The 22329-nt window shown below is 66.6% G+C and overlaps 2 protein-coding genes across 2 annotated transcripts in view; both read right to left on the bottom strand.

The window, feature by feature from the left end:
• Window positions 1-5301: 5301 nt before the first annotated feature.
• On the bottom strand, window positions 5302-9128 carry PRKAG1 (protein kinase AMP-activated non-catalytic subunit gamma 1). The gene is made up of 12 exons (XM_084277127.1): window positions 9070-9128; window positions 8105-8171; window positions 7874-7977; window positions 7647-7728; window positions 7501-7559; window positions 7326-7371; window positions 7132-7186; window positions 6909-7035; window positions 6390-6555; window positions 6227-6264; window positions 5976-6122; window positions 5302-5872 (listed from the first exon to the last, which is right to left on the bottom strand). Exons 1-12 carry the CDS (start codon window positions 9073-9075, stop codon window positions 5774-5776), a joined length of 996 nt encoding a protein of 331 aa, XP_084133253.1. The 5' UTR covers window positions 9076-9128; the 3' UTR covers window positions 5302-5773.
• A 1661-nt stretch (window positions 9129-10789) lies between these two features.
• Window positions 10790-22329, bottom strand: part of KMT2D (lysine methyltransferase 2D) — a 30134-nt gene continuing 18594 nt past the window's right edge. Inside the window, exons 32-47 of the mRNA XM_084277142.1 lie at window positions 19304-22251; window positions 19070-19213; window positions 18824-18988; window positions 17915-18071; window positions 17749-17830; window positions 17487-17662; window positions 16877-17025; window positions 16644-16779; window positions 16412-16551; window positions 14899-16087; window positions 14036-14172; window positions 13428-13558; window positions 13044-13329; window positions 12870-12943; window positions 11925-12033; window positions 10790-11832 (exon numbers count right to left, since the gene is read on the bottom strand). Coding sequence (XP_084133268.1) covers window positions 11740-11832; window positions 11925-12033; window positions 12870-12943; window positions 13044-13329; window positions 13428-13558; window positions 14036-14172; window positions 14899-16087; window positions 16412-16551; window positions 16644-16779; window positions 16877-17025; window positions 17487-17662; window positions 17749-17830; window positions 17915-18071; window positions 18824-18988; window positions 19070-19213; window positions 19304-22251 — 6116 coding nt within the window. The 3' untranslated portion in view covers window positions 10790-11739. The remainder of the gene's footprint in view (window positions 11833-11924; window positions 12034-12869; window positions 12944-13043; window positions 13330-13427; window positions 13559-14035; window positions 14173-14898; window positions 16088-16411; window positions 16552-16643; window positions 16780-16876; window positions 17026-17486; window positions 17663-17748; window positions 17831-17914; window positions 18072-18823; window positions 18989-19069; window positions 19214-19303; window positions 22252-22329) is intronic.

The raw sequence follows: 22329 nt of genomic DNA, 5'->3' as shown, positions 1-22329 counted from the left end.
GGGGATGGGGATGGGGATGGGGATGGGGATGGGATGAGGTGGGGTGGGGTTGGGATGGGATGGGGATGGGGATGAGGATGGGATGGGAATGGGAATGGGAATGGGGATGAGGATGAGGATGTGGATGGGGATGGGGTGGGGTTGCAATGGGGATGGAATGGGGATGGGATGGGGATGGGGATGGGGAGGGGATGAGGATGGGGATGGGTGGCCACGGGGCAGAGGGGACTCGAGTGGCACGCTGGGGAGAGGCATGGTGTGGCTGTCACCAGCCACCACACAGAATGCAGGACAGAGGGATGTCTGTCGTTCCCAGGGGTGTCATTCCCAGGGGTGTCATTCCCAGGGGTGCAGGACAGAAGGACAGGGCAGTGCCCAGGGGTGCAGGACAGAGGGACAGAGCTGGCTGGTGGCACCAGCCCACGGGCAGCACCGTCCCCATCCTGTCCCCAGGAGGGATGCGGCTCCGTGGGGACCCGGCACACGCGGTTGGTGGCGCTGGCACACGCCTGGGGACGTGGCTGGCACCGGTGACAGCGCCAGGACACGGGTCCCCGCGGTGCTGTCCGGGAGCCGGAGGAGCGGGGCGAGGCACGGGCAGGGACCCCCGGGGCAGGACTCCCGGTGCCCCCCTCCCCGCTGCCGTCGGTGCCGTCGGTCACCGGCTGCGCGGCGACATCTGGCGGCCGCGGGCGGCACCGCGACGGGCTCCGGGACCCCGGGACCGGGCGGGACACCCCGGGCCCACGCGTGGGCACTCCCGGGCCCCCCCCAAAACTGCCCGCGGGGACCCCGGGACGGTGAATTTGGGGGGGTCCGGGGGGTGGTGCCGGCGCCGTCGCGGCCCGAATTAGAAGGTGATTTTCTCGGCGGGGGGCGGGAGGGTTTGGGCAGCAGCTGAGCCCACGGGAAGGGCCGGGCCGCCCTCCCCCGCGTCTGGGACACCCCAGGCCACAGCGGGCAGCGTGCCCGGCCGTGCCGGGCGGTGTCGGGCCACGGTGAACCACACGGTGCCACAGCGAGCTGCCACCGGCTGTGCTGAGGACACAGTGGGCTGTGCCAGGCTGTGCCAAGCTGTGCTGAGCTGTGCCAGGCTGTGCCAGGCTGTGCCACACCGTGCCAGGCTGTGCCAGGCTGTGCCAGGCTATGCCGAGCTGTGCCAGGCTGTGCCAGGCTGTGCCACACCGTGCCAGGCTGTGCCAGGCTGTGCCAGGCTATGCCGAGCTGTGCCAGGCTGTGCTGAGCTGTGCCAAACTGTGCCAGGCCGTGCCGAGCTGTTCCATGCTGTGCCAGGCTGTGCTGAGCTGTGCCAGGCTGTGCCACACTGTGCCAGGCCATGCCAGGTTGTGCCAAGCTGTGCCAGGCTGTGCCAGGCTGTGCCACACTATGCCAGTCCATGCCAGGCTGTGCCAGGCTGTGCCGGGTTGTGCTGAGATTTGCTGAGCTGTGCCAGGCTGTGCCAAACAGTGCCAGGCCATGCCAGGCCATGCCAAGCTGTGCCAAGCTGTGCCAAACTGTGCCGAGCTGTGCCAGGCTGCCATCCTGCTCCAAGGAATGCCAAACTCTTCCGGCTCATACCGAGCTGTGCCTACTGGTGCCACAGTGTGCCAAGCTGTGCCAGGCCATGCTGAGCTGTGCCAATTGGTGCCACAGTGTGCTGCCAGGCTGTGCCAACCAGTGCCACCCTGCACCAAGCTGTGCCAACCAGTGCCAGGCCATGCTGAGCTGTGCCAATTGGTACCACCATGCACCGAGCTGTGCCAACCAGTGCCACTGTGCACTGAGCTGTGCCAACCAGTGCCAGGCCATGCTGAGCTGTGCCAACTGGTGCCACCCTGCACCAAGCTATGCCAACCAGTGCCAGGCCATGCTGATCTGTGCCAGTCAGTGCCACCCTGCGCCGAGCTGTGCCACACCACACCGTGCTGTGCCAGCTGGTGATGACCATCACCGAGCACTGGAGCAGCCTGGGCAGGGCTGTGGCCACCCTGCGCTGGGCTGTGGGGACCCTGGGTCTGTGCTGAGGGCTCAAGGAGTGTGTGTGTGTGTGTGTGTGGGGGGGGGGGGGCGTGTGGGTTGATGCTCACAGAGCAGCCCCCCCCCCCTCCCCTCCCCACGGGGCACGGGGGGGGCCCCGAGCGCCTGGGCCGGTCCCCTGCTGCGCCAGCTGCCCCACGCTGTGACCTCCCAGCCGGTGTCACCGGGATAATGACAGGGTCGCTCAGGGGGGGCGGGGGAGGAGCCGGTTTTAAATAACGTGCAAATTGGACACGTTATTTGTGCGGTTTCCTCTGGCCACGGGGATCCTCCACCCCCCCCGCACCCCCCCCCCCAACCCCCCCCCCGCAGCATGACTAAGAGGTGGTGGCCATCGACGGGGCGGGGGGGGGAGAGGGAGCATCTCTCCCCCCCACCACCCCAACGGTGACTCACCCGGGGTCCCCCCCCGGCCATGACGTGGGGCTGGTGGCCGGGGGCCAGACCTGCTGCGCTCACCTACTCATTACAGGGCACCCGGGGAAGGCGGGGGGGGGTCGAGGGGCGGGGGGAGAGAGGTTCGAGGTGGGGGGGGTGCATCCCCACTCGCTCTCCTTGGGACTCCCGGGGCCACCGGGAGCGCAGGGGGAGGGATGTCCATCCGGGGGGGGTGGGGGGTGTTTGGGGGTGTCTGTCCGTGCTGGGGGTGGGCGCAGAGCTGGGGGGCCCGAGGAGGGGGTGTACGGGGGGGGTGTGGGGGTGTGTGTGTGGGGTCTACGCCGGGGGGGCTGGGACCCCTCAGAACACACTCAGCAGAGGCTGCCCGCCGGGACGCTGCAGCTTTATTGGGGTCCCCCCGTGGGAACCGCAGCCCCCCCCCCGCCGCCGGCCACACCCCGCCAAGCTCCGCCCCTCGGGCACCGCACCCCCCCCACCGGCACCGCCCCTCAGGCTCGGGGGGGGCTGGCAGCCCCCGGGGGGGCTCCGGTGCTCTCCAGGCTGCTGCTGCTGCTGCTGTAGGCACAGGGGTCGTGGCGGTGCCGCCAGCGGGACCCCCCCGACCCCCCCTCGGCCTCCGAGTCGGAGTCGGGCGCCGTGTGCCGCCGGATGCGGGACACGGCTTCACGCAGCGCCTGGGCGTACAGCACCGGCCGGCGGGGAGGGGGCCGGCCCCGGGGACCCCCGCAGCCTCCCGGGCTCCGCCAGGGACTCGGGGGGCTGCCGGGGGGCTCCCGAGGCGGTGAAGGGGCTGCCGGGGGAGCGGCAGCCTCGGGGGCCGCCGGGGGGCTGCCCGGGGGCGGGGTGGGTTCCGGGGTCCCCCCGGTGTAGCGAACCTGCTGCCGCTGGGGGGGGGGGACGTACTGGGCCCGGACCACCACGCGGGTGGCGTCGATGAGCACGTGGCCCCCCGTACCCCGCCGCCCCCTCCCCTGCCCCGGGACCCGCTCCCGGCTGGTTGCCGGTCGGGGCAGCGTCTGGCTGTACCGGGGGGTACCGGCCCCCCCCGGGGATGGCTGCGGCATGTGGGGCCGCCGGTGCCCCATCTCGGTGGCTGCCCGGGGCAGCGTGTGGCTCCAGCCCCTCGGCAGAGCTCTGCGGCCCCGGGGTGCTGGCGGGGGGCTGCGCAGCGCCCGCGGGGGCCGGAGCTGCAGGGTGCGGTGGGGGCCGTTGTAGGCGGGGGGCGAGATGTAGGGGGGCGGCCCCCCACGGCGGCCGTGAGCCGCCTGTACCCGCTGCATATGGGCCTCGTAGCTGGGGGGGCCCGGCCTGCCCCCCTGCTGCAGGGGACGGGGCGCACAGGGGGGTGGTGGCCGACCCCAAGCTCCGCTGACCCCCGGCCCCTGGGGCTGCCTGGGGGGGTGGTGGGCTGTGGGTGCCCAGGGCCGGCCCTCGTGCCCTGGGGGGGTTGGGGTGGCAAAGTCCTGCAGGCGTTGGGGGAGAGCTGGGGGTGTCGGGGGCCAGGGGGGGGCCAGCTCTGCCACGAAGCGCTTCTCCAGGTACCTGCAAGACAGAGAGGAGGGCATGAGGGGTGCGAGGGCCAGGGAGAGGGGAGAGGGGGGGGGGTGTGTGATGTGTGTGTGTGTGCCACCCGGGTGGGGCTCAGGGTACAGGACAGGGTCCCCCCCCACCTACCCGTCCCCACTCACGCGTACTCCCCAGCGATGCGGCGGTAGGTCCAGGGGGGCTCAGGCCGGCACCCCGCAGCCATGCCGGGCGCTGGGCTGCAACACGCCACCGTGTCGATCTCCACCAGCAGCAGCTTGGTCCGTTCGCAGATCTGCAGCCGCCCCGCTCCCCTCTCCGGGCCACCCAGCATGGCCCCGGTGGCACCGAGGTGGGGGGGTGGGTGTCCCTGCCGTAGGGGGGCCGGGGGGGCCCCGCAGCCGCACGCTCGCCAGAGCCTCGCCGGAGCCGCGCGGCGTCTCCCCCCACACACCCGCAGCCACCGCCGCACGTGCACCCCCGGGGACCCCCGCGGCCTGCCCGGTGGCAGCGCCAGGCCAGCAGCCACGGGTGTCACTCTATATCCCCCCCCCACACACACCCCCACCCTACCCCACCCCCCCGAATTCCCAGGCAGGCCCGGCAGTTGGGAGCCTGGCACAGCGCAGGGACCTCGCCAGCCGTCCCAGGGGGTGCCCCCCACCCCAGGATCCCTTCCCCCCCCTGCGACAACGCGCGGCGACGCCGGGTTTGGCACCGAGCGCTGCAGCCCACGCGGGCTCCGCGAGCGGAGCTTAGCAACCCTCCGGCGGCAGCATGGCAACGGCACCGGCACGGGCACCAGCCCCCAGTATGGCACCAGACCCACCCCCCCTCCGGGCCCCCCCCAGCCCCATGGGTACCCCAGCCTGGCTCTCACCTCGCGCCGCGACGCGGCGGCCGGTGCCGGACCCCAGCGCTGGTGTGAACTGGTGGTGACAGGGGTCACGTCTGAGCCTCCCCCCCTACCCCACCCCGGGCCAGGAATGTGCCACGCTCAGCAGGGCCAGGCCTTGCACCTCCCCTGAGCGGCACTGCCAGCAAACCCAGCCCTCCAGGCTGGCAGTGACCCCCCCCCCCCAGCACCCCACAGGGACCCCAGACCCCAAAGCGTTGCCCCCTCCCCCTCCCCAAAGCTCCTGTCCCCCACCCGGTCCCCATCCTCCTCCCATCCCCAATCCCTGACTTTTAGAAGAGCCACAGGCAGAACAAACAGGGATTTAGGGGCTGGGTGAGCTCAGCAGATTCCCCCCTGTCCCACGGGGTGGGGGGGGGTGACATCAAACTCTCTCTCTAAGCCCCCCCCACCCCCCGAAACACCAGCCAGGTTTGTGCCAGGTCTGTTTATTCGTGGTTTCTCTCCAGCAGTGGCTGGGTGCAGACCCGGGGGGTGGGGGGCAGAGCAGAGCTGGTGTGGGGGGCACAGGGTGGCACCCCCAGGCCAGAGGAAGCCAAGTGAGGGTGATGAAAAGTGAGCCCGCATGGTGGGTGTGGGGGACAAGGGGCTGCAGAGGGAACCCCACCCCTGGGTGGAGTTGGGGGCTGCCCCCAGCACCCCCTCCCAGCCTGGCAAACGTGGCCTCGGGGTACAGGGTGAGGTGTGTGGGGTACCACAGGCATCCCCCCCCAACCCCCTTTGAGGGGGGAGCTGCCCCACAGCAGGAGGCTATTGCTGGCTTGTTGCTGGTGAGTGGGGTCCCCACCCTGGGCATCCCCACCAGTCCAGGGTGGGGAAACCGGTGTGGCAGGAGATGAGGGGTGTGGGGGGTGGGCACGTGGAGGGGGCTTAACACCCCACCCTCCCCACCCCACCTCAGGGCCCCTGAGGGAGCACCAGGGCTTGCAGGATGTCTGAGAGAGAGACGATCCCCTTGACCACGTCGCCCTCATCCACCACCACCAGCCGGTGAACCTGGGGGGCGGGGTGGGCGTGTTACAGGCTAAGGGTGCTATGGGGAGGCTGCCCCCCCAACTTTGCCCCTCACCCTGGGCCTGGGGGGGGGATGACACGTTACCTCAGCCTCTACCAGGCGGTTGATGATGGCTTCCAGGGTCTCCTGCTTGTAGCACTTGAGGACGCCCTCGAAGTAGTGCGAGCGGTGCTGCAGCGCCCGCGTCACCGTCACGTCCAGGTTGTTGTAGGTCTTCTCAGCAGCCAGGTTCTGGGGCAGGGAAAAGGCTTAGGGGGACACAGCCTGGTCCTGTGGGTTTTTTTTCCCCTTCCCCAGCCCTTCAGCAACACCCCACCCACCCACCCAGTACTCACAATAACATCGAATTTGGAGTAGATATCCACCACCCGCCCTAGGAAGGGAGAGGAAGGGCGGTGAGAAGCACCCAGCTGTCTGTAGGGTCAAGTTCCAGGGGATGGAACTCTGAGTGGGTGGTTTGCAGAAGGTGCTGTACCCCACAGCAGACCCCATCCTTACCTGAATCATCCACCACGGGCAGGGCAGACACCCGGTGCTGCACAAAGATGCCCAGCGCCACGTAGATGGGGGTGCTGGTCCGCACCACGGCGATGTTGCTGTAGGTGCCAATCTGCAGCTCTTCCAGGGTCTTGGCCATGAATTCGGGTTTTGGGACCTCTGCTATCTGCAGGGGACGGGGAGGGGGACAGTGCTGACACTGGCTTGGCCTGCTACGCCCCAGGCCTCACGATGCTGCCAGCTCTGGCTGCCCCTGACTTGTGGGGGGCCTAGGCTGGGGTCCTAGGAGTGAAAGCAGAGAGCACTGGGGTGCAGAGCAGGGTTTGGGGTCTCCCAGGATAAAGGGGGGGGGGTGTGTGGCAGAGATAGACCATGCAGCACCCTGGGGGGACCCTCCCACCAAGCACCTACAAGGTGCTGATGCTGCGCCCACCCCAGCGCCCCGGAGCTGGTGGTACCTGGCACAGTCTGGGTCCAGCTGGTTTTGGGGTGGCCCCCCGGGGCAGGGCCAGGACTTACAAAGAGTTTGAGGAACTTGAGGATGCGTTTGTGGGTGAGGATGTAGAGGGTGTTCCCTGAGTCAGGGTCGATGACAGGCAAGCGGTGGATCTTGTGCCGGATCAGGGAGGAGACGGCGTCAAAGAGGCTGTGGGGCAGAAAAGGGGGGAGCAGGGGGGGGGTGTTACCCAGATCCTGGCCTCATACCCAGCTGTGCCCCCTACTCCTCACAGCGTGGGGGTACCTGGCATTGGGGGAGATGCAGACCAGTGGCTTGAAGGAGTCTTGTAGGTAGACCTCTGCGGGGAGAGGAGAAGCTGAGGGGACCGGCAGCACCGTGGGTGGGGAGGGTGCAGATTTGGGGGGGGAGGGGGTGGGGTCTGGCCACCCCAGGCAGGGCTGGGTGGGCAGGAGGCAGCAGGCAGCCATTCTTCTCACCTCTCCATGTCTCTATCTTGTGCTCCTCCAGCTCGTAGATCTGCACCTGGGCACAGGGAGAGAAACTGGGATCAGCCACAGTCCTGTGTCCCCGTGGGGGACAGGGCACACAGGGTGGGGGGCTGGTGTCTCAGACCCCCCCCCCTCAAACCCCCCACCCCCACCCCAGCCTTACCATGGGCGACTTGTAGTAGCGGTGCAGGATGTTAATGAAGTCAGTGATGGTCAGCATGCCTGTGGGGGGGGGGATACAGACAGGGTGAGCAGGGTCCCACCAGCCCCCCCCCACCCACTGGGACCCCCCTGACCCCTCTCACTCACCCACAAAGCTTTGCTTCTTGCTGTCCCACAGCGGGGCGGCCCGGACACCGTTGGTGACCAGCGCAAAGAAAGCCTTCTTCACCTGCAATGCCACGCCATGGGAGGGACCCAGCACCCAAAAGGGGAGCAGGGGCATCCCCCCAGCAGCCCACACCCCTCTCCTCCAACACCCAAGGCTTTTACACAGCCCCCCCAGGCCTGATCCAGCCCCCCCAGGCCTGACCTACCTGCAGGGAAGTGTCAAACACGACCAGTTTGGAGCTGGTGGGGATCAGGTCGTAGCAGCGGTGGGACTTCATGAAGCTGGTGTAGGCGCCTCGGTGAGGCTCCCCTGGGGACAGGAGGCGTCAGGGTGACACCCCAAGCCCTGGGACACCCACCCGTGGGGCTGCCCACACCCTGGGAACCCCCTCAGGGACCCCTGAGGCCACTGGGAACCCCCAGCCCGTGACACTCACCTTCCGGCCCCGCGGGGCTCAGCTCTGCCGGGCTCTCTGCGGCCGGGCCGGGGCCGGGGCCGGGATCCTGCGGGCAGACACGGGCTGGTCGGGTCGGGTCGGAACCGGTCCCACGTCCCCCGGTTCCGTATCCCCCCCCCCCGTCCCGTTTCCCCCCCCCCAGGCCCCGCGCTCCCCCCGTCCTGTGTCCCCAACGTCCCGCGGCCCCCCGGCCCCGTATCCCCCCGGTCCCGTGTCCCCCCGGCCCCGTATCCCTCCGGTCCCGTATCCCTCCGGTGCCGCGTCCCCCGGTACCGCACCCTCCCTGGTCCCGTGTCCCCCGGTCTCGCGTGTCCCCCGGTCCCGTATCCCCCGTGTCCCGTGTCCCCCCTGTCCCGCGTCCCCCGGTTCCGTGCCCCCCCGGCCCGCGTCCCTCCCGTCCCGTATCCCCCCCGGTCCCACGTCCCCCGGTCTCGCGCGTCCCCCGGTCTCGCGTGTCCCCCCGTCCCGTGTCCCCCCCGTCCCGCGCCCCTCCCGTCCCGTATCCCTCCGGGTCCCGCGTCCCTCCCGATCCCGCGTCCCACGGTCTCGCGTGTCCCCCTGTCTCGCGTCCCCCCGTCCCGTGTCCACCCCGTCCCGCGTCCACCCCGTCCCGCGCCCCTCCCGTCCCGTATCCCTCCAGGTCCTGCCTTCCCCCCCGGTCCCGCGTCACCCGGTCCCGCGTCCCTCGGTCTCGCGTGTCCCCTGGTCCTGTATCCCCCCGTCCCGCGTCCCTCCGGTCCCCTCTCCCCCCGTGTCCCGCGTCTCCCCCGGCCCCGCGTCCCCCCCGTCCCGTATCCCTCCGGCTCCCGCGTCCCGCCCGGTCCTGTATCGCCCCGTCCCGCACCCCTCCCCCTTCCCTCGTCCCTCCTTCCCACGCCCCCCCAGCCCCGTTGCCCTCAGGCTGCGCTGTCACCCCCCCCCTCCCCTCCCCTCCCCACACCCACCTCCATGGCCCCCGCTCCGTCCCGCCGCCGCCGCCGCCCCACTTCCGCCCGGCTCCCAACTCGCACTTCCGCCAGTACCTCCCACGTGACCGGAAGCGCGCGCCCATGACCGCTGGGTGACCTTTCCCCTCACTCCAGGTCGGGGGGGGGGGGGGAACCACCACACACACCACACGGACCAAACCACTCCCAGTCGCGGGGGGGGGGGGGAAGCCGTCCCACCCCCCAACCCCCAGGACACCCCCCCCAACACAGAGGCAGGACACACTCCTGGGGGCGCCGGGAGCAGCTGATACATTGGAGGGGGGTTCTTTTAGGGGAGGGGGGAGGGTGTCACCCACCCTCCCAGTGCCCCGCGCAGCGCTTCCCCCCCCTCCTCTCCCCATCAGTTGGAGGCAGCGGCCCGGCTTCTCACGCGCTTTATTGAAAAGAACATCCAGTGGTTGCGGAAGGGTTAAAACGGGCCCTGGGCCCGGCCCGGCGCTGCTCGGCCCCAGCCCCAGCCCCAGCCCCGCCCGGGGCCGCTGTTAAAACACCCCCTTTGCCCCTCCCCCCCCCCTCCCCTTCTTTAAAAAGTTTTATCCCGTTTTCTGGGTGTTTTTTTGCTTTAAAACATCTTTTTTTGTCTCTTTTAAACCTTTTTTTTTGCAGCGGAAGCAGCTTTAAAGAGCCTCCCGGGGCGGGGCGGCGGGGGGGGGGGGTGGGGTGGATTTTGAGGGGGGTGGAGGGGTACCCATCCCCTTCACAAACACACACACACCACACACACCCCACCAACAGGCCCGAGGGGTGCAGACACCACCCCACACCCCCCCGCCCCCCGGGGGGTGGGGAGAGGGGGTGCGGCCCCCCCCACGCTGTGCGATTGTGCGTTAGGAGACACCCCCCCCCCCCAGCTCACTCACACCCCCCCCTATCCCCCAAGCAGCTTGGTAGGGGCCGCCCCAGTGTGGGGGGGGGTGGGGGTGGGTGGAGCGGCCCTGGAGGGGGTGAGGGGTGGGGGAGGCACCGCGGCCAGCGCGGGGGGGGTGGGGTGGGGGGGGGTAAGGGGGGGCTGGGATGTAATGCCCAGTGACCACTTCTCTCTCTGAGCCCCCCCCCAACCTGGCAGGAGGCTCCAGACCCCCCTTTCCCCCCAGCTTGGGGGTTAAAAACGCTGCACACACCCCCCCCCCCCCCGGCCATGCCCTTGCACCCCAAATCTCAGCCCAGCAGAGCACAAAGAGCCCCCCCATTCCCCCCCCCATCTAGTATATACAATATAAGGTATAAATAGATAAATAACCTTCCCCCCCCCCCCCCCCCAACCTCTGTGCCCACAGCAGCCGGGTTCAGCCCCAGCCCTGGGTGCTGGGAGTTGAGTAGGGGGGGGATAGGGCAACAGGGCCTCACCCCCCCCCCTCCCTAGGAGGGAGAGGGGCTGGCACCCCCCCTTCCATTACCCCCTCCCACCTCAGCATAGGGCACAGCTAGGACCTCCTGGGGAGGGAGGGCAAGGGTGTCCCACTGCCCCCCCCCTTTTCCCCCACTAGGGACAGGCTGAAGAGCCTCATCCAGAATAGGAGGAGAGGGAAAGAGCCCCCCCCCCCCCCCCCCCCCGAGAAGTGATGGGGAGGGGGGAAAATAGTGGGTGGGGGGAGCTCACATTTAAAAACAACACCAACCCAAGAACAAAACAAAACAAAAAACCCATCTAACACTTAAAATGAGGTAGGTTTGGGTGCAGAAGCTCCTTGTGTCTGTCAGGGAAAGGGAAAGGGGGGGTTGTAGGGGGGGAGCCCCTCACCACAGGTGCCTCCCCACAGGGGTTTGGGGGGGGGATTTGGGGGTGGGGTGTCTCATCCACACACACACAAAAAACAACCAGAAAAAGTAAAAGAAGAAATAGAGAGAGAGAGAGAGATCCAAAAAAGGAACCGAGCGAGCTCTGGCCGCCGTGGTGCCGACGGGGCAGAGCCCGGATTGTCGAGCTCAAGAGGAGTCTTGTAATTGGTAATTACCTTGGTAATTAGCGAGCAAATATTATTAGTTTCTTCTAAAAAAAAAAAGAAAAAAGAAAAAAAAAAAGAAAAAAAAATAATTATTAATGAATAGATCCAGGATCCAAACCAGTTCCCAACTCACACTGGATTTTGCTGGGACAGCTCTGTTCTTTACACACACACCCCCCCCCTCCCCAGAACCTCTCTCCCCACCCCTCCTTCTCCTCCCCCTTCTTTAATTAAAAGGGAGGTGGTGGTGGGGGGGGGGTATGGGAGGTGGGGGGGGTTGTAGGAGGGGGGGTGTCACACCTCCTCCCCCGCCTCCTCCTCTCTTTCTACCTCCCCCCTTTTATGTTTCCTCGCAGGACGAAGCAAAGAAAACCCTGAGTTGCCAGTTCGTTCGTCCTTCTGTCTGTCTGTCTGTCTGTCTGTCCGTCCCGCTCGGGGGGGCTGGGCCGGCGGCTCCACAGCAGCAGCAGCAGCAGCAGCAGCCGCTCTCCTTCCTTTCCCCCTGGGATGCCACCACCTCCTCCATAGCCTGGCTGCTGCCTGCCTGGCACCTCCCACAGCCCCCCCCTGTAGGGCTCGGTGAGGTCTCCGAGGTTTGGAGGGGTGGGGGGTGGAGGGGGGGTGGGGGGGCCGCTGCTGAGGTCTCCGAGGTCGGGGGGTGGGGCCCCTTTTCCCAGCCTTAGTTCATCCACTTGCGGCAGTTCCAGGCTCCACAGTGGCAGGGGATCTTGTGCTGATCGTCCTCGAAGTCAAACTGGTAGTCGTAGGTGAGCTGGAGAGGGGGGGGAAGAAGGGAGAGAGTCACCCTCAGAGCCTGGTGCCCCCATGACCCCCCCCGACCCAACCCCCCTGGCCCTGCCTGACCTCCTCCCCCTTGGGGATGCGGCGGCTGGAGATGATGATGATCTTGTCCTCCTTGTCAAAGGTCACGACTTCGGCCACACAGTTTGGGGCACATGAGTGGTTGATGTACCTGGGGAGGACAGGGGGACAGGGATTGGGGGGTGGTCAGTGCCAACCCCGGGGGAAGGACAGGGATATTGGGGGGTGGTGGTGGTGGTGGTCAATGCCAACCCAGGGAAAGGACATAGGTAAGGGGGGGTGATGATCAATGCCAACCCAGAGGGAAGAACATGGGTAAGGAGGGTAGTGGGGGTGGTGGTCAACGCCAACCCAGGGGGAAGGACAGGGATATGGGGGGGTGGTGGTCAACGCCAACCCAGGGGGAAGGACAGGGATATGGGGGGGTGGTGGTCAATGCCAACCCAGGGGGAAGGACAGGGATAAGAGGGGGTGGTGGGCAATGCCAACCTAAGGGGAAGGACAGGGATATTGGGGGGCTGGTGGGCAATGCCAACCCAGGGGGAAGGACAGGGATATTGGGGGGCTGGTGGGCAATGCCAACCCAGGGGGAAGGGCAGGGATATGGGGGGGTGGTGGTCAACGCCAACCCAAGGGGAAGGACAGGGATATGGGGGGGGGTGGTGGTCAATGCCAACCTAAGGGAAAGGACAGGGATATTGGGGGGGTGGTGGTCAATGCCAACCTAAGGGGAAGGACAGGGATATGGGGGCATGGTGGTAAACGCCAACCCAGGGGGAAGGACAGGAATAAGGGGGGGTGGTGAGGGTGGTGGTCAATGCCAACCCAGGGGGAAGGACAGGGATATGGGGGCGTGGAGTGGTCAATGCCAACCCAGGGGGCAGGACAATGATATTGGGGGGGTGGTGGAGGTGATGATCAATGCCAACCCAAGGGGAAGGATGGGTTGGGTGGTCCCCCCACTCCAGAGCAACTTGCTGCACTCACCTAGCTGGGCCCCCCGTTAGCGTGGCGTCAATGACGTGCTCGTTGTTGATGCGGAACATGTAGATACCACGGTTCTGGGGAGGGAGGAAAAAGAGGGGGTTAGGGGCCCAAGAGAGGGGGTCAGGGGCCATACCCAACCCCACTGTACCCCTCTAGAGCCCACCAAGGCCTCACCTGCTCCTCGTAGATCTTCTCCCGCCGGTTGGCGACCTCGTTGCGGATGATGGTGCCGATGTACTCGATGACCATGGTGTGTTTCTCTATGTCCTTGGCTGCATAAAGCCCCAGGCCCTGGATACGGGACCGTGCCAGGTAGACATTGTTCTTCCACTCTGTCTTGAGGCGCCGGTACTGGGAGGACTTGGAGTGCACGAACTGTTTGCTGTAGGGTGTGTTGGTCTCCCCCGTGAACGTGCTCTGGTAAGCCTTGGACATGCTCGTGCTGTTCAGGGTGTGGGGTCTGCCAGGGGTGAGGACAAGATTAGAGAGGGGGGAGGGTCAGAGCCAAGGGATGAGCAGGGATCCCAACTCACCCTGGGGGATCCCAGCCCTACGTACCGCTTGTAGTGGGTGAGGATTTTGGGCTCAGAGCGGGCGCAGCCGGTGGGGTTGATCATCAGTGGGAGCTCCATCAGAGGATGGCGCCCGTAACGGAACAGGTAGTTCTGGCAGCTCTCAACACCAGGCAGCTGACAAGGAGGAAGAGGAAGGGGTCACAGGTGGAGAAGAAGGGGTCCCAGGTCAAGGGGAAGGGTCACAGGTGGAGAAGAAGGGGTCCCAGGTCAAGGGGAAGGGTCACGGGTGGAGAAGAAGGGGTCCCAGGTCAAGGGGAAAGGTCACAGGTGGAAGGGAAGGGGTCCCAGGTCGAGGGAAAGGGTCATGGGTGGGGAAGAAGGGGTCCCGGGTGGAGGGGAAGGGTCATGGGTGGGGAAGAAGGGGTCCCGGGTGGAGGGGAAGGGTCATGGGTGGGGAAGAAGGGGTCCCGGGTGGAGGGGAAGGGGGTCCCGGGTAGGAGGGGAAGGGGGTCCCGGGTAGGAGGGGAAGGGGGTCCCGGGTAGGAGGGGCAGCACTGTGGTTGCTCCAGCCCTGCCAGCACAGCCACAGCATTTGGGAACTCCCACCCCCCCTTCACCCCCAACCACCCCCACAGCCCCCCCAGGACCTACCGACTCGGCGATGCGCAGCACCGCGTGCACCGTGAGGCCGAAGAGCTCCTCACCCTTCAGGTACTCGGGGAAGAGCCGCAGCATGTCTGCCTCCTTCCTCATCATCGCCACCGGCTCGATGATGCGGTTCCAGACAGCTGCCAAGAGAAGGGGGAGTTGGAGCCAGGGACCTGCTGCAAGATGCCAAGCCAACCCCCCAGTGGGGACCTACCCTCCCAGATCAAGCCACCCTGGGACCTCCCGTTGCCCCATCCTCCCTGTTCTGGTGCATCTCAGCCATCAGCAGGACAGGGGAGGGAGGAATCACAGAATCACAGGGGTTGGAAGGGACCTCAAGAGATCATGAGGTCCAACCCCCCTGCCAAAGCAGCTCCCCAGGACAGGTGAGATTCCAGATGAGGCTGGAATCTCTCCAGAGATGGAGACTCCACACCCCCTGGGCAGCCTGTCCCAGGGCTCCCTCACCCTCACTGGGGAAAAGTTCTTGCCCATGTTGGTGGGGGAACTCCCTGTGCTCCAACTTGAGCCCATCGCCCCACAGACACTGAGAAGAGGCTGCCCATGTCCCCTGTGTCCTACCCTTCAGCTATTGATCCCCATTGATTAGATCCCCTCTCAGGCTTCTCCTCCCCAGGCTGAACAGCCCCAGCTCACTCAGCCTTTCCTCACAGGGGAGATGCTCCAGGTTCTTTAACCATCTCCCTGTCCCTCCTCTGGCCTCTCTCCAGGAGATCCCTGTCCCTTTGATCCCAGGGAGCCCAGCACTGGACACAACACTCCAGTGGGGCCTGAGCAGGCCAGAGCAGAGGGAGAGGATCCCCTCCTGTGACCTGCACCCACAGGTCCCCCCCTGGGGGCTTTACCTTGTGGCGAGGAGTCTGAGAAGACCAAGTCCTCCAGGCCCTGCTCGATGACCTGCACGACAAACTCGGGGCGGCCGTTGTTCTCGCAGATGGTGCAGCGGTAGCAGCAGCGGCGGTTGTTGGTCCGCAGGCTCCAGTAGATCCTTGTGGCCTCGTAACCCACAGGGTAGAGGGCTGTGACGCTGTGGAAATCAGCCATCTGGTGTGGCAGGAGCTGCCCGATGGCGTGGAAGACCAGCCCGCCCACGCGGAACATGTGGAGCCGCTCGCCGCGCTGGATGATGCTGGCGATCTGCTTCACCTCGTCCCGCTCGATGTAAACCCGGCGGAAGACGGTGAAGCTGCTCAGCTCCTGCTCGCAGGGGCCCTTCAGCTTGTGCAAGGGGCACAGCATGGTCTTGTCCTTGAAGAACATGCACTTGGCCCGGATGGCGCAGGCGAAGTGGTAGACGCTGGGGCAGCGGATGCGGTTGCAGCTGTTGGTGGCGCCGGTTTTCTGGCACAGGGAGCACTTGGTGAGCAGCCCGCGGTGGAGGGCCACCTCCACGTTGATCAAGGCCCCACCTTGAGTCTCGTAGACCTCCGTGGACCACAGGGCACAGTTCAGGTGGACCCAAAGGTCTAGGTCGAGGTTGAGCAGGCGGGCCGGCCCATCCGTCGCCCCGTCACCTTCCTCGTGGCAGAAGCAGCATTTGCGGAGGTCCCGGGGCACCTTTTCGGGGCGCAGGGTGGTGCCCAGCTTGTCGATGAACTCGGCGATCTCCTTGTCCCCGTCCCTCTTGACCCCCCCTTTCTGGATGGTGACGAGGAAGCGCAGCCGTTTCCACCTCACCCCTTTCCACTTCTTCAGCCGGGGTCGCGCTTCATCCCCGTCCTCCGGCGGCCGCGACCGCGGCTTGAAGCGGGGTGGAGAGTGGGGGCCTGTGGCTCCTTCCTCCTGGGGGGCTGGTGAAGGGGCTGGTGGTGGGGGTGAGGGGGGAACCGGGGCTGCTTCGGGGGCTGGGGCTGCCTCGTGGGCTGCCTCGGGGTCAGGGACCCTGGCAGCCTCAGCAGGGCTGGATGGGGAGGGGACAGAGGGGGACAGGGGTGGCGAGGGCTCCTGGGGCATGACCGAGAGCTGCCGCACGTCCAGGTTGGAGACGTTGTTGACGTAGCAGTGGTGCAGGGTCTTCTCAGGTGCAGGGCTCTCCTGAGGCACAGGGAGTGGGGTGTGGGTCAGAGAGCCTCAGGGGTGGGCAAACCCCAACCTCCCTGTGCAAGGTGAGGGGTCCTTGGCCTGGCAGGGACCCCACAGCACCCCACTGTGCTCCCAGCCATGCAGGGACCTCCCTCACCTCTGCCCTTCCACCCTACAAAGCTCCACAGGAAGCCCTCTGTGCCACCTTGCCATCACAGGGGGACCCCCACGCACCTCTACGGAGTCCCACCTTATCCCAAAAGGCCCCCCCACCATAACCACAGCCTTACAGGTAACCCCTGAGCCTGGGGAGAGCCCCACAAACCCCCCACTGACCTGTCTGAGCAGCGTCAGGAGGTCCAGCTCGCCCTTGAGGCTGTACCCTGGCAGCACCGCGTCGAACTGCTTCAGCCACTCCGAGCTGCGGTCCGGCACCTTGGCACCCAGGGCCACCTTCTCCTTACTGCCCAGCACCCCTGAGGGAGACACAGGGAGCCTGTCACAGGGAGCCTGGCCTGGGGGACATCCCGGCCTGGGGAGAGCCCAGGGGAAGGAGGCAGATGCTCACCAGCCATCTCTGTCTCCACCTTCTTGGCCTCAATCACAGCAGCTCGTACGGGGCCATCGGGGAACAGCACCTCATAGGAGCTGGGGATCTTCACACTCAGCAGCTCAGCCATGGCCACCATCACCCCGTTGAGGTTCTGGGCAAGAAGAAGAGGGGATGGGTCCAGGATGTCACCCCAGGAGGTGACCACAGCAATCCCCAGAGCATCACCTCCCCCTCAGCCCCTCGCTCACCTTGGCGGCCGCTGCAGACACCGTCAGCATGACGGAGACCTCGCTGCTCTTGCCCTTCTCCCATGGGGCGCCCGGGCCCGCTGCCCCCACCTTCCCAGGGAGGGCCCCAAAGGGTTCTGCAGCCTCAAAGGGCTTGGTGTCTGGGAACACTGGTGTAGGGAGGAGAAAGGGGGGGGGGGGGGGTGGGTTAGAGCTGCAGAAATTCAGCCCCACCAACAGCCACCCGTGAGCCCACCCAGCCAGCCACCCAGGACCCCTGCAGAAACGCTGCCAGGAACCTACCACCTTGTGTGAGACAAACTGGAGTGTGGTGACAAGGGACAGAGCACCCAGCAGAGAGGGAAACCCTCAGGAAGCAGGCTGGTGCCAGCACACAGGGCCACACTCAAGGCTCTGCACCCTAAGGACCCTTCCCCAGCCCACACATCCAGTAACTCCCCTCCTACTGTGTCCACTCACTGCACAGACCCCATCCTACCCGATCCTTCCTCCCCACACCCTGTCTCTACACCCCATAGACCTGCTCCTGCCTGGAAACCTCCCCCTCCCTGTCCTGCCTTGCCCCTGCCTGGTCTACACCCCCCACCCCCCCCAGCACAGCCCAGCTCACCTGGGATGCTGGCCCGGGGGATGATGGGGATGATGGGGGACAGCACACGCTCCTCCAGCTCTGGCTTGGCCTCGCTGAGCAGGGGGAAGCGGAGCAGCTCCTCACCCAGCACGCTCTCAGGGGACGAGGCAGGGACGATGCTGTCAGGGGAGTCGCTCTCATCATCACTCTCCATCCTGCATGGAAAGAGGGGTCAAGGAAGGGCAAGGCCTGGTGTCACCCTCAAAGGGGGGGTGGGGTGTCACTGCTGCCAGGGGCTCACCTGACATCCTCGATCTGGTTGTGTGGTGGGGTGGGCAGAGCTGCCAGAAGGTCCAGGCTCTTCACCTCCACGGCTGGTGTGTCTGTGTGGGGAAGGGGAGAGGTGTCACAGGCAGGTGGTGGTGGCAGCAGGGACTCCATGTCACTCTTGTGCCACCCACACTCACCTTTCTGGCCGTGGGGCTCCCGGGCTGGGTCAGCATCTTTGGGCTGCTCACCCAGCTCCTCAGGGGCTGTCACACCATTCACCATCTTCTGCTGCACAGAGGGGGGTGGCGTGGGGGGCAGCGAGGAGGGTGGTGTGGGTGGGTTGCTGAGGTTGTTCTGGGGAGAAAGAGTGGGGTGAACATAGCAGGATGACCCAGGACCCTGAGATCATAGGATGGGTTGGGTTGGAAGTGACCCCAAGGGTCACAGAGCTCCAACCCCCTGCCACAGGCAGGGACACCGACCTCCAGGCCTGGAGCTACACAAGGTTGCCCAGGGCCCCAGCCAACCTGCCCTTGGACACCCCCAGGGATGGATGGGGCACCCACCCCCTCTCTGGGCAGCCCCTTCCAGCCCCTCACCACTCTCTCTGCAAAGAACTTCCCCCCAATCTCTCCTCTCTCCCTTCCCTCCTCCAGCTTCACCCCATCCCCCTTGTCTTGCCAGCCTCTGCCCTTTAACAAGCCCATTCCCCTCCTGTTCCTGGGGTCCCTTCAGGGACTGGGGGGCTGCAGTGAGGTCCCCCCACAGCCTTCTCCTCTCCAGGCTGACCCAGCCCAGCTCCCTCAGCCTCTCTCCATAGGGGAGCTGCTCCAGCCCTTCTAATCAACCTCATGTCCCTCCTCTGACCCCTCTCCAACAGTCCCACATCTTTCTTGTGTTGGGGCCCAGCTCTGGACATAGGACTCCAGATGGGGCAGAGCAGAGAGGGACAATCCCCTCCCTGTCCCTGCTGCCACCCCTCTGCTGATGGAGCGCAGGATCCCATCGCCCTTCCGAGCTGCAAGAGCCACTGCTGGCTCACAGGGAGTTTCTCATCCACCAATGGTGGCTGGAGGAAGATAGGAGCAGCTTGGGGTGGGTCTCACCTTGGAGAGCAGCTGGGAGTAGTAGTCGGGGACGCTGTCCAGCACGGCGCTGCCGAAGCCGCCCCGCAGTTGGCTCTTCCCATTGATGGGGCTGCTGCCGAAGGGGGCGAAGAGGCTGAAGTTGGCGGTGATGGTCGGCTCGGTCAGCGGCAGCAGCGACAGCTCCTGGGCACAGAGCAGTGAGCAGGGGACAGGGGTGGAAGGGGACAAACCCTATTACCACCACCCCCAGCCCGCAGCCGTTACCTGTTTCAGCTGCTTCATCAGCGCCTCGCCGGGGCGCAGCCCCTCATCCTTCCGGAGCTTCTTACGGGAGGCCGGGACCCGCTCAGTGCCCTTCTGGACCCGCTTGGGCTTAGTGGCTGCTGGCTTCCTGGCGATGGAGGGGTCCTGGGGAAGGAGAGAGGAGGAGCAGCCATGCAGAGCCTGTCCCCACAGCCATCACCCCCTCCCCATCCCACTCTGCAGCCCCTCACTCACCTCCCGGCCCAGCAGCACCGGCTGCGGCCGCGGATCTGTCCCAGCACCCCGGCTCTCCAGGTGCCCGTTGAGCTCTCCTGGGCTCTGTGCTAAGAGCTGCACGTTCTTGGCCCGCAGCAGCTTCTGCAGCAGGAGGTGCCCAGCCTCGGAGCGGCCGCCCGATGCCAGCAGGCTGTTGGCTTGCCCAGCCCCGGGATCCCCATTGGCCTCCAGCTTTGCTGCCTCATCTCCATCCAGCTCACACTGTGCCACCGCTGCCTCCTCCTTGGGCTCCTGCTTCACCGAAACCTGGGGGTGCTCATCTGTCGATGGGGTCCCCTCCGGCACAGCCCCGTTGACATGGGTGTCACCGGGGTCTGCTGAGTCTGCACCAGGCGCCTCAGGGTTCCAGGGGCCCCGTGCTGGGTCGGGGAGGGTTCCACTGGGTGTGGGTGTCAGTACCTGATCCACTGGTGCCGTGGGGCTGGGGGCTGAGGCTGGGACCCCCGGTGACATCTTCTTTGGCTCTTGGGGGCTCTGTTCAGGGCTGGCAAGGTGCTGGGATGCACATCCCAGGGGAGAGGGGGCTGGCGGCGTGGGGAGCCGGATGAGGCCGGGCTGGGGGCCCCGAGCAGCCAGGGCTGCCTGCACCAGGTCAGCCAGGGGCTGCTGGGGGGGCTGCCCCCGCCCCTGCTCCGTGGCAAAGCCGGCCTGTGCCTCTGCCTGGGCACCTGGCCGCGGCTGGAAGAGGGGCCCCAACGGGCGAGGGGGCTGACGGGCCACAGGGGCCAGAGAACCACTGTCCGGGGCCTGCCCGGGGAAGGAGCCGGGGGGCCGGAGTGCCTGGCTCTGCTGCTGCTGCTGCATCAGGCTCTGATGGTGCCTCTGAACCAGGAGGGCCTGGAGCTGCTGCTGCTGCTGCGGCGTCAGGTGCCGCAGCTGCGGGTTCTTGGCCAGGACACCCTGGAGCTGCGCACGGATCTGGCCCATCACTGGGCCTGGAACCTGCCCCAACAGACCTGGGGGGAGCGGGGCCGTGCCTGGTGACAGCACCGTGAGCCCTGCTTTGTGCTGCCCGGGGCTCTGGAGCCGTGGGGGTGGTGGCTGCCCCTGCAGCGAGCCCGACGGCCCCTTGCCTGGCTGCTCCGGCAGCCGCGGCACCGCCATACCCTGTGCCTGGCCTGTCCCGCAGCCCAGGGGCGGCTCTGCCACCCCAGCAGTGTCCCCATGCTGCTGGGACAGCTCAGGGCAAGTGGCCCCAGGGCTCTGCAGCGGTGGGGCGAGCAGCGTGCCCAGCTGCCCCGGGGCTGCCCGCAGCGCCGGCTGTGAGCCCAGGACACCCGGCTGGGGGGAAGCCAAGAGGAGCTGCTGGCCCTGCCCCAGCTCAGCCTGGTGTTTGGGAGCAGAGGGCTCTGGGCCACTCAGCCCTGGGGGGTTGAGGGCTCCTCCCTGCTGCTCCTGGGACCCCCCGTGCAGCTGCCCCCCGCTCTCACTACCCTCGGCAGTCAGGGCACTGCCATCCCCCGCGGCGGGCAGGTCCTTGGCAGCCAGGACCGCCGGGGCCGGCTGCATTCCCTGACTCAGGTGCAGCACAGAGGGGACCTGGCCCACCGCCCCATGCTGCGGAAAGTGCTGGATGGGGGGCTGCCCCTGGCCCAGCCCCAGGAGGCCCGGCTGGGAGGCCACTGAGTTCTGCTGCTGCTGGGGGGTCAGCAGCGCCCGTGACTGTCCCAGCTGCTGGGACAGCACAAGCCGGTGGCCCAGCATCCCTGGAGTCTGCGGGGTCATCTGGGGTGAGCCCAGGACCCGCTGCTGGTGGGGGGCCAAGAGAACCTGCCGCTGGGGCGTAGGGTGGCCCAGCATCGCCTGGTGCTGCAGCCCTGGTGCCTGTGTGTGGCCCAGCAAGCCCTGCTGCTGCTGTTGCTGCTGCTGGGGTGAGAGCTGCTGCACCAACAGGCTCTGCTGGCTGCCCATCAGCCCCGGCTGCTTCAGCACCAGGGGCTGCCCCACAGCCCCCGGCTGCGGAGCCGGTGCTGGGGGCTGCTGCTGGCCCACCATGGCTGTTGGCTGCATGGAGCCCTGGCCCATCACGCTGGGCTGCTGCATTGAAGCTTGTCCCATCATGCCTGGCTGCTGCATGGATGTCTGTGCCATGATGTTCTGTGGTTGCATTGAGGTCTGTCCCATGACAGCAACGCCTGGCTGCTGCATGGTCGCCTGTCCCATCGCTCCTGGCTGTCCCATCGCTCCCTGCTGCGGCATGGTCGCCTGTCCCATCGCTCCTGGCTGTTGCATGGATGCCTGTCCCATCGCTCCTGGCTGTCCCATCGCGCCTGGCTGTTGCATGGATGCCTGTCCCATCGCTCCTGGCTGTCCCATCGCGCCTGGCTGTTGCATGGATGCCTGTCCCATCGCGCCTGGCTGCTGCATGGATGCCTGTCCCATCGCGCCTGGCTGCTGCATGGATGCCTGTCCCATCCCTCCTGGTTGTCCCATCGCGCCTGGCTGCTGCATGGATGCCTGTCCCATCCCTCCTGGTTGTCCCATCGCGCCTGGCTGCTGCATGGATGCCTGTCCCATCACTCCTGGCTGCTGCATGGATGCCTGTCCCATCCCTCCTGGTTGTCCCATCCCGCCTGGCTGCTGCATGGATACTTGTCCCATCGCTCCTGGCTGCTGCATGGATGCCTGTCCCATCGCGCCTGGCTGCTGCATGGATGCCTGTCCCATCCCTCCTGGTTGTCCCATCGCTCCTGGCTGCTGCATGGATGCCTGTCCCATCACTCCTGGCTGCTGCATGGATGCCTGTCCCATCCCTCCTGGTTGTCCCATCGCTCCTGGCTGCTGCATGGATGCCTGTCCCATCGCTCCTGGCTGTTGCATGGATGCCTGTCCCATCACTCCTGGCTGTTGCATGGATGCCTGTCCCATCACTCCTGGCTGTTGCATGGATGCCTGTCCCATCACTCCTGGTTGTCCCATCGCGCCTGGCTGCTGCATGGATGCCTGTCCCATCACTCCTGGCTGCTGCATGGATGCCTGTCCCA

This window comes from Gallinula chloropus (assembly GCF_964237585.1).
Source record: "Gallinula chloropus genome assembly, chromosome: 31".
Taxonomy (NCBI): Eukaryota; Metazoa; Chordata; class Aves; order Gruiformes; family Rallidae; genus Gallinula; species Gallinula chloropus.
The sequence above is the reverse complement of the archived record's forward strand: the minus strand, read 5'-3'. Positions and strand labels throughout refer to the sequence as shown.

What these genes read in the sequence shown, in the direction of transcription:
- PRKAG1 (XM_084277127.1), bottom strand. An exon ending in TGTTTGACACTTCCCTGCAG is followed by an intron (nt 7,729 to 7,873) that starts GTAGGTCAGGCC and finishes GTGGCATTGCAG; the next exon opens with GTGAAGAAGGCTTTCTTTGC. An exon ending in CAAGATAGAGACATGGAGAG is followed by an intron (nt 7,187 to 7,325) that starts GTGAGAAGAATG and finishes CTCTCCCCGCAG; the next exon opens with AGGTCTACCTACAAGACTCC.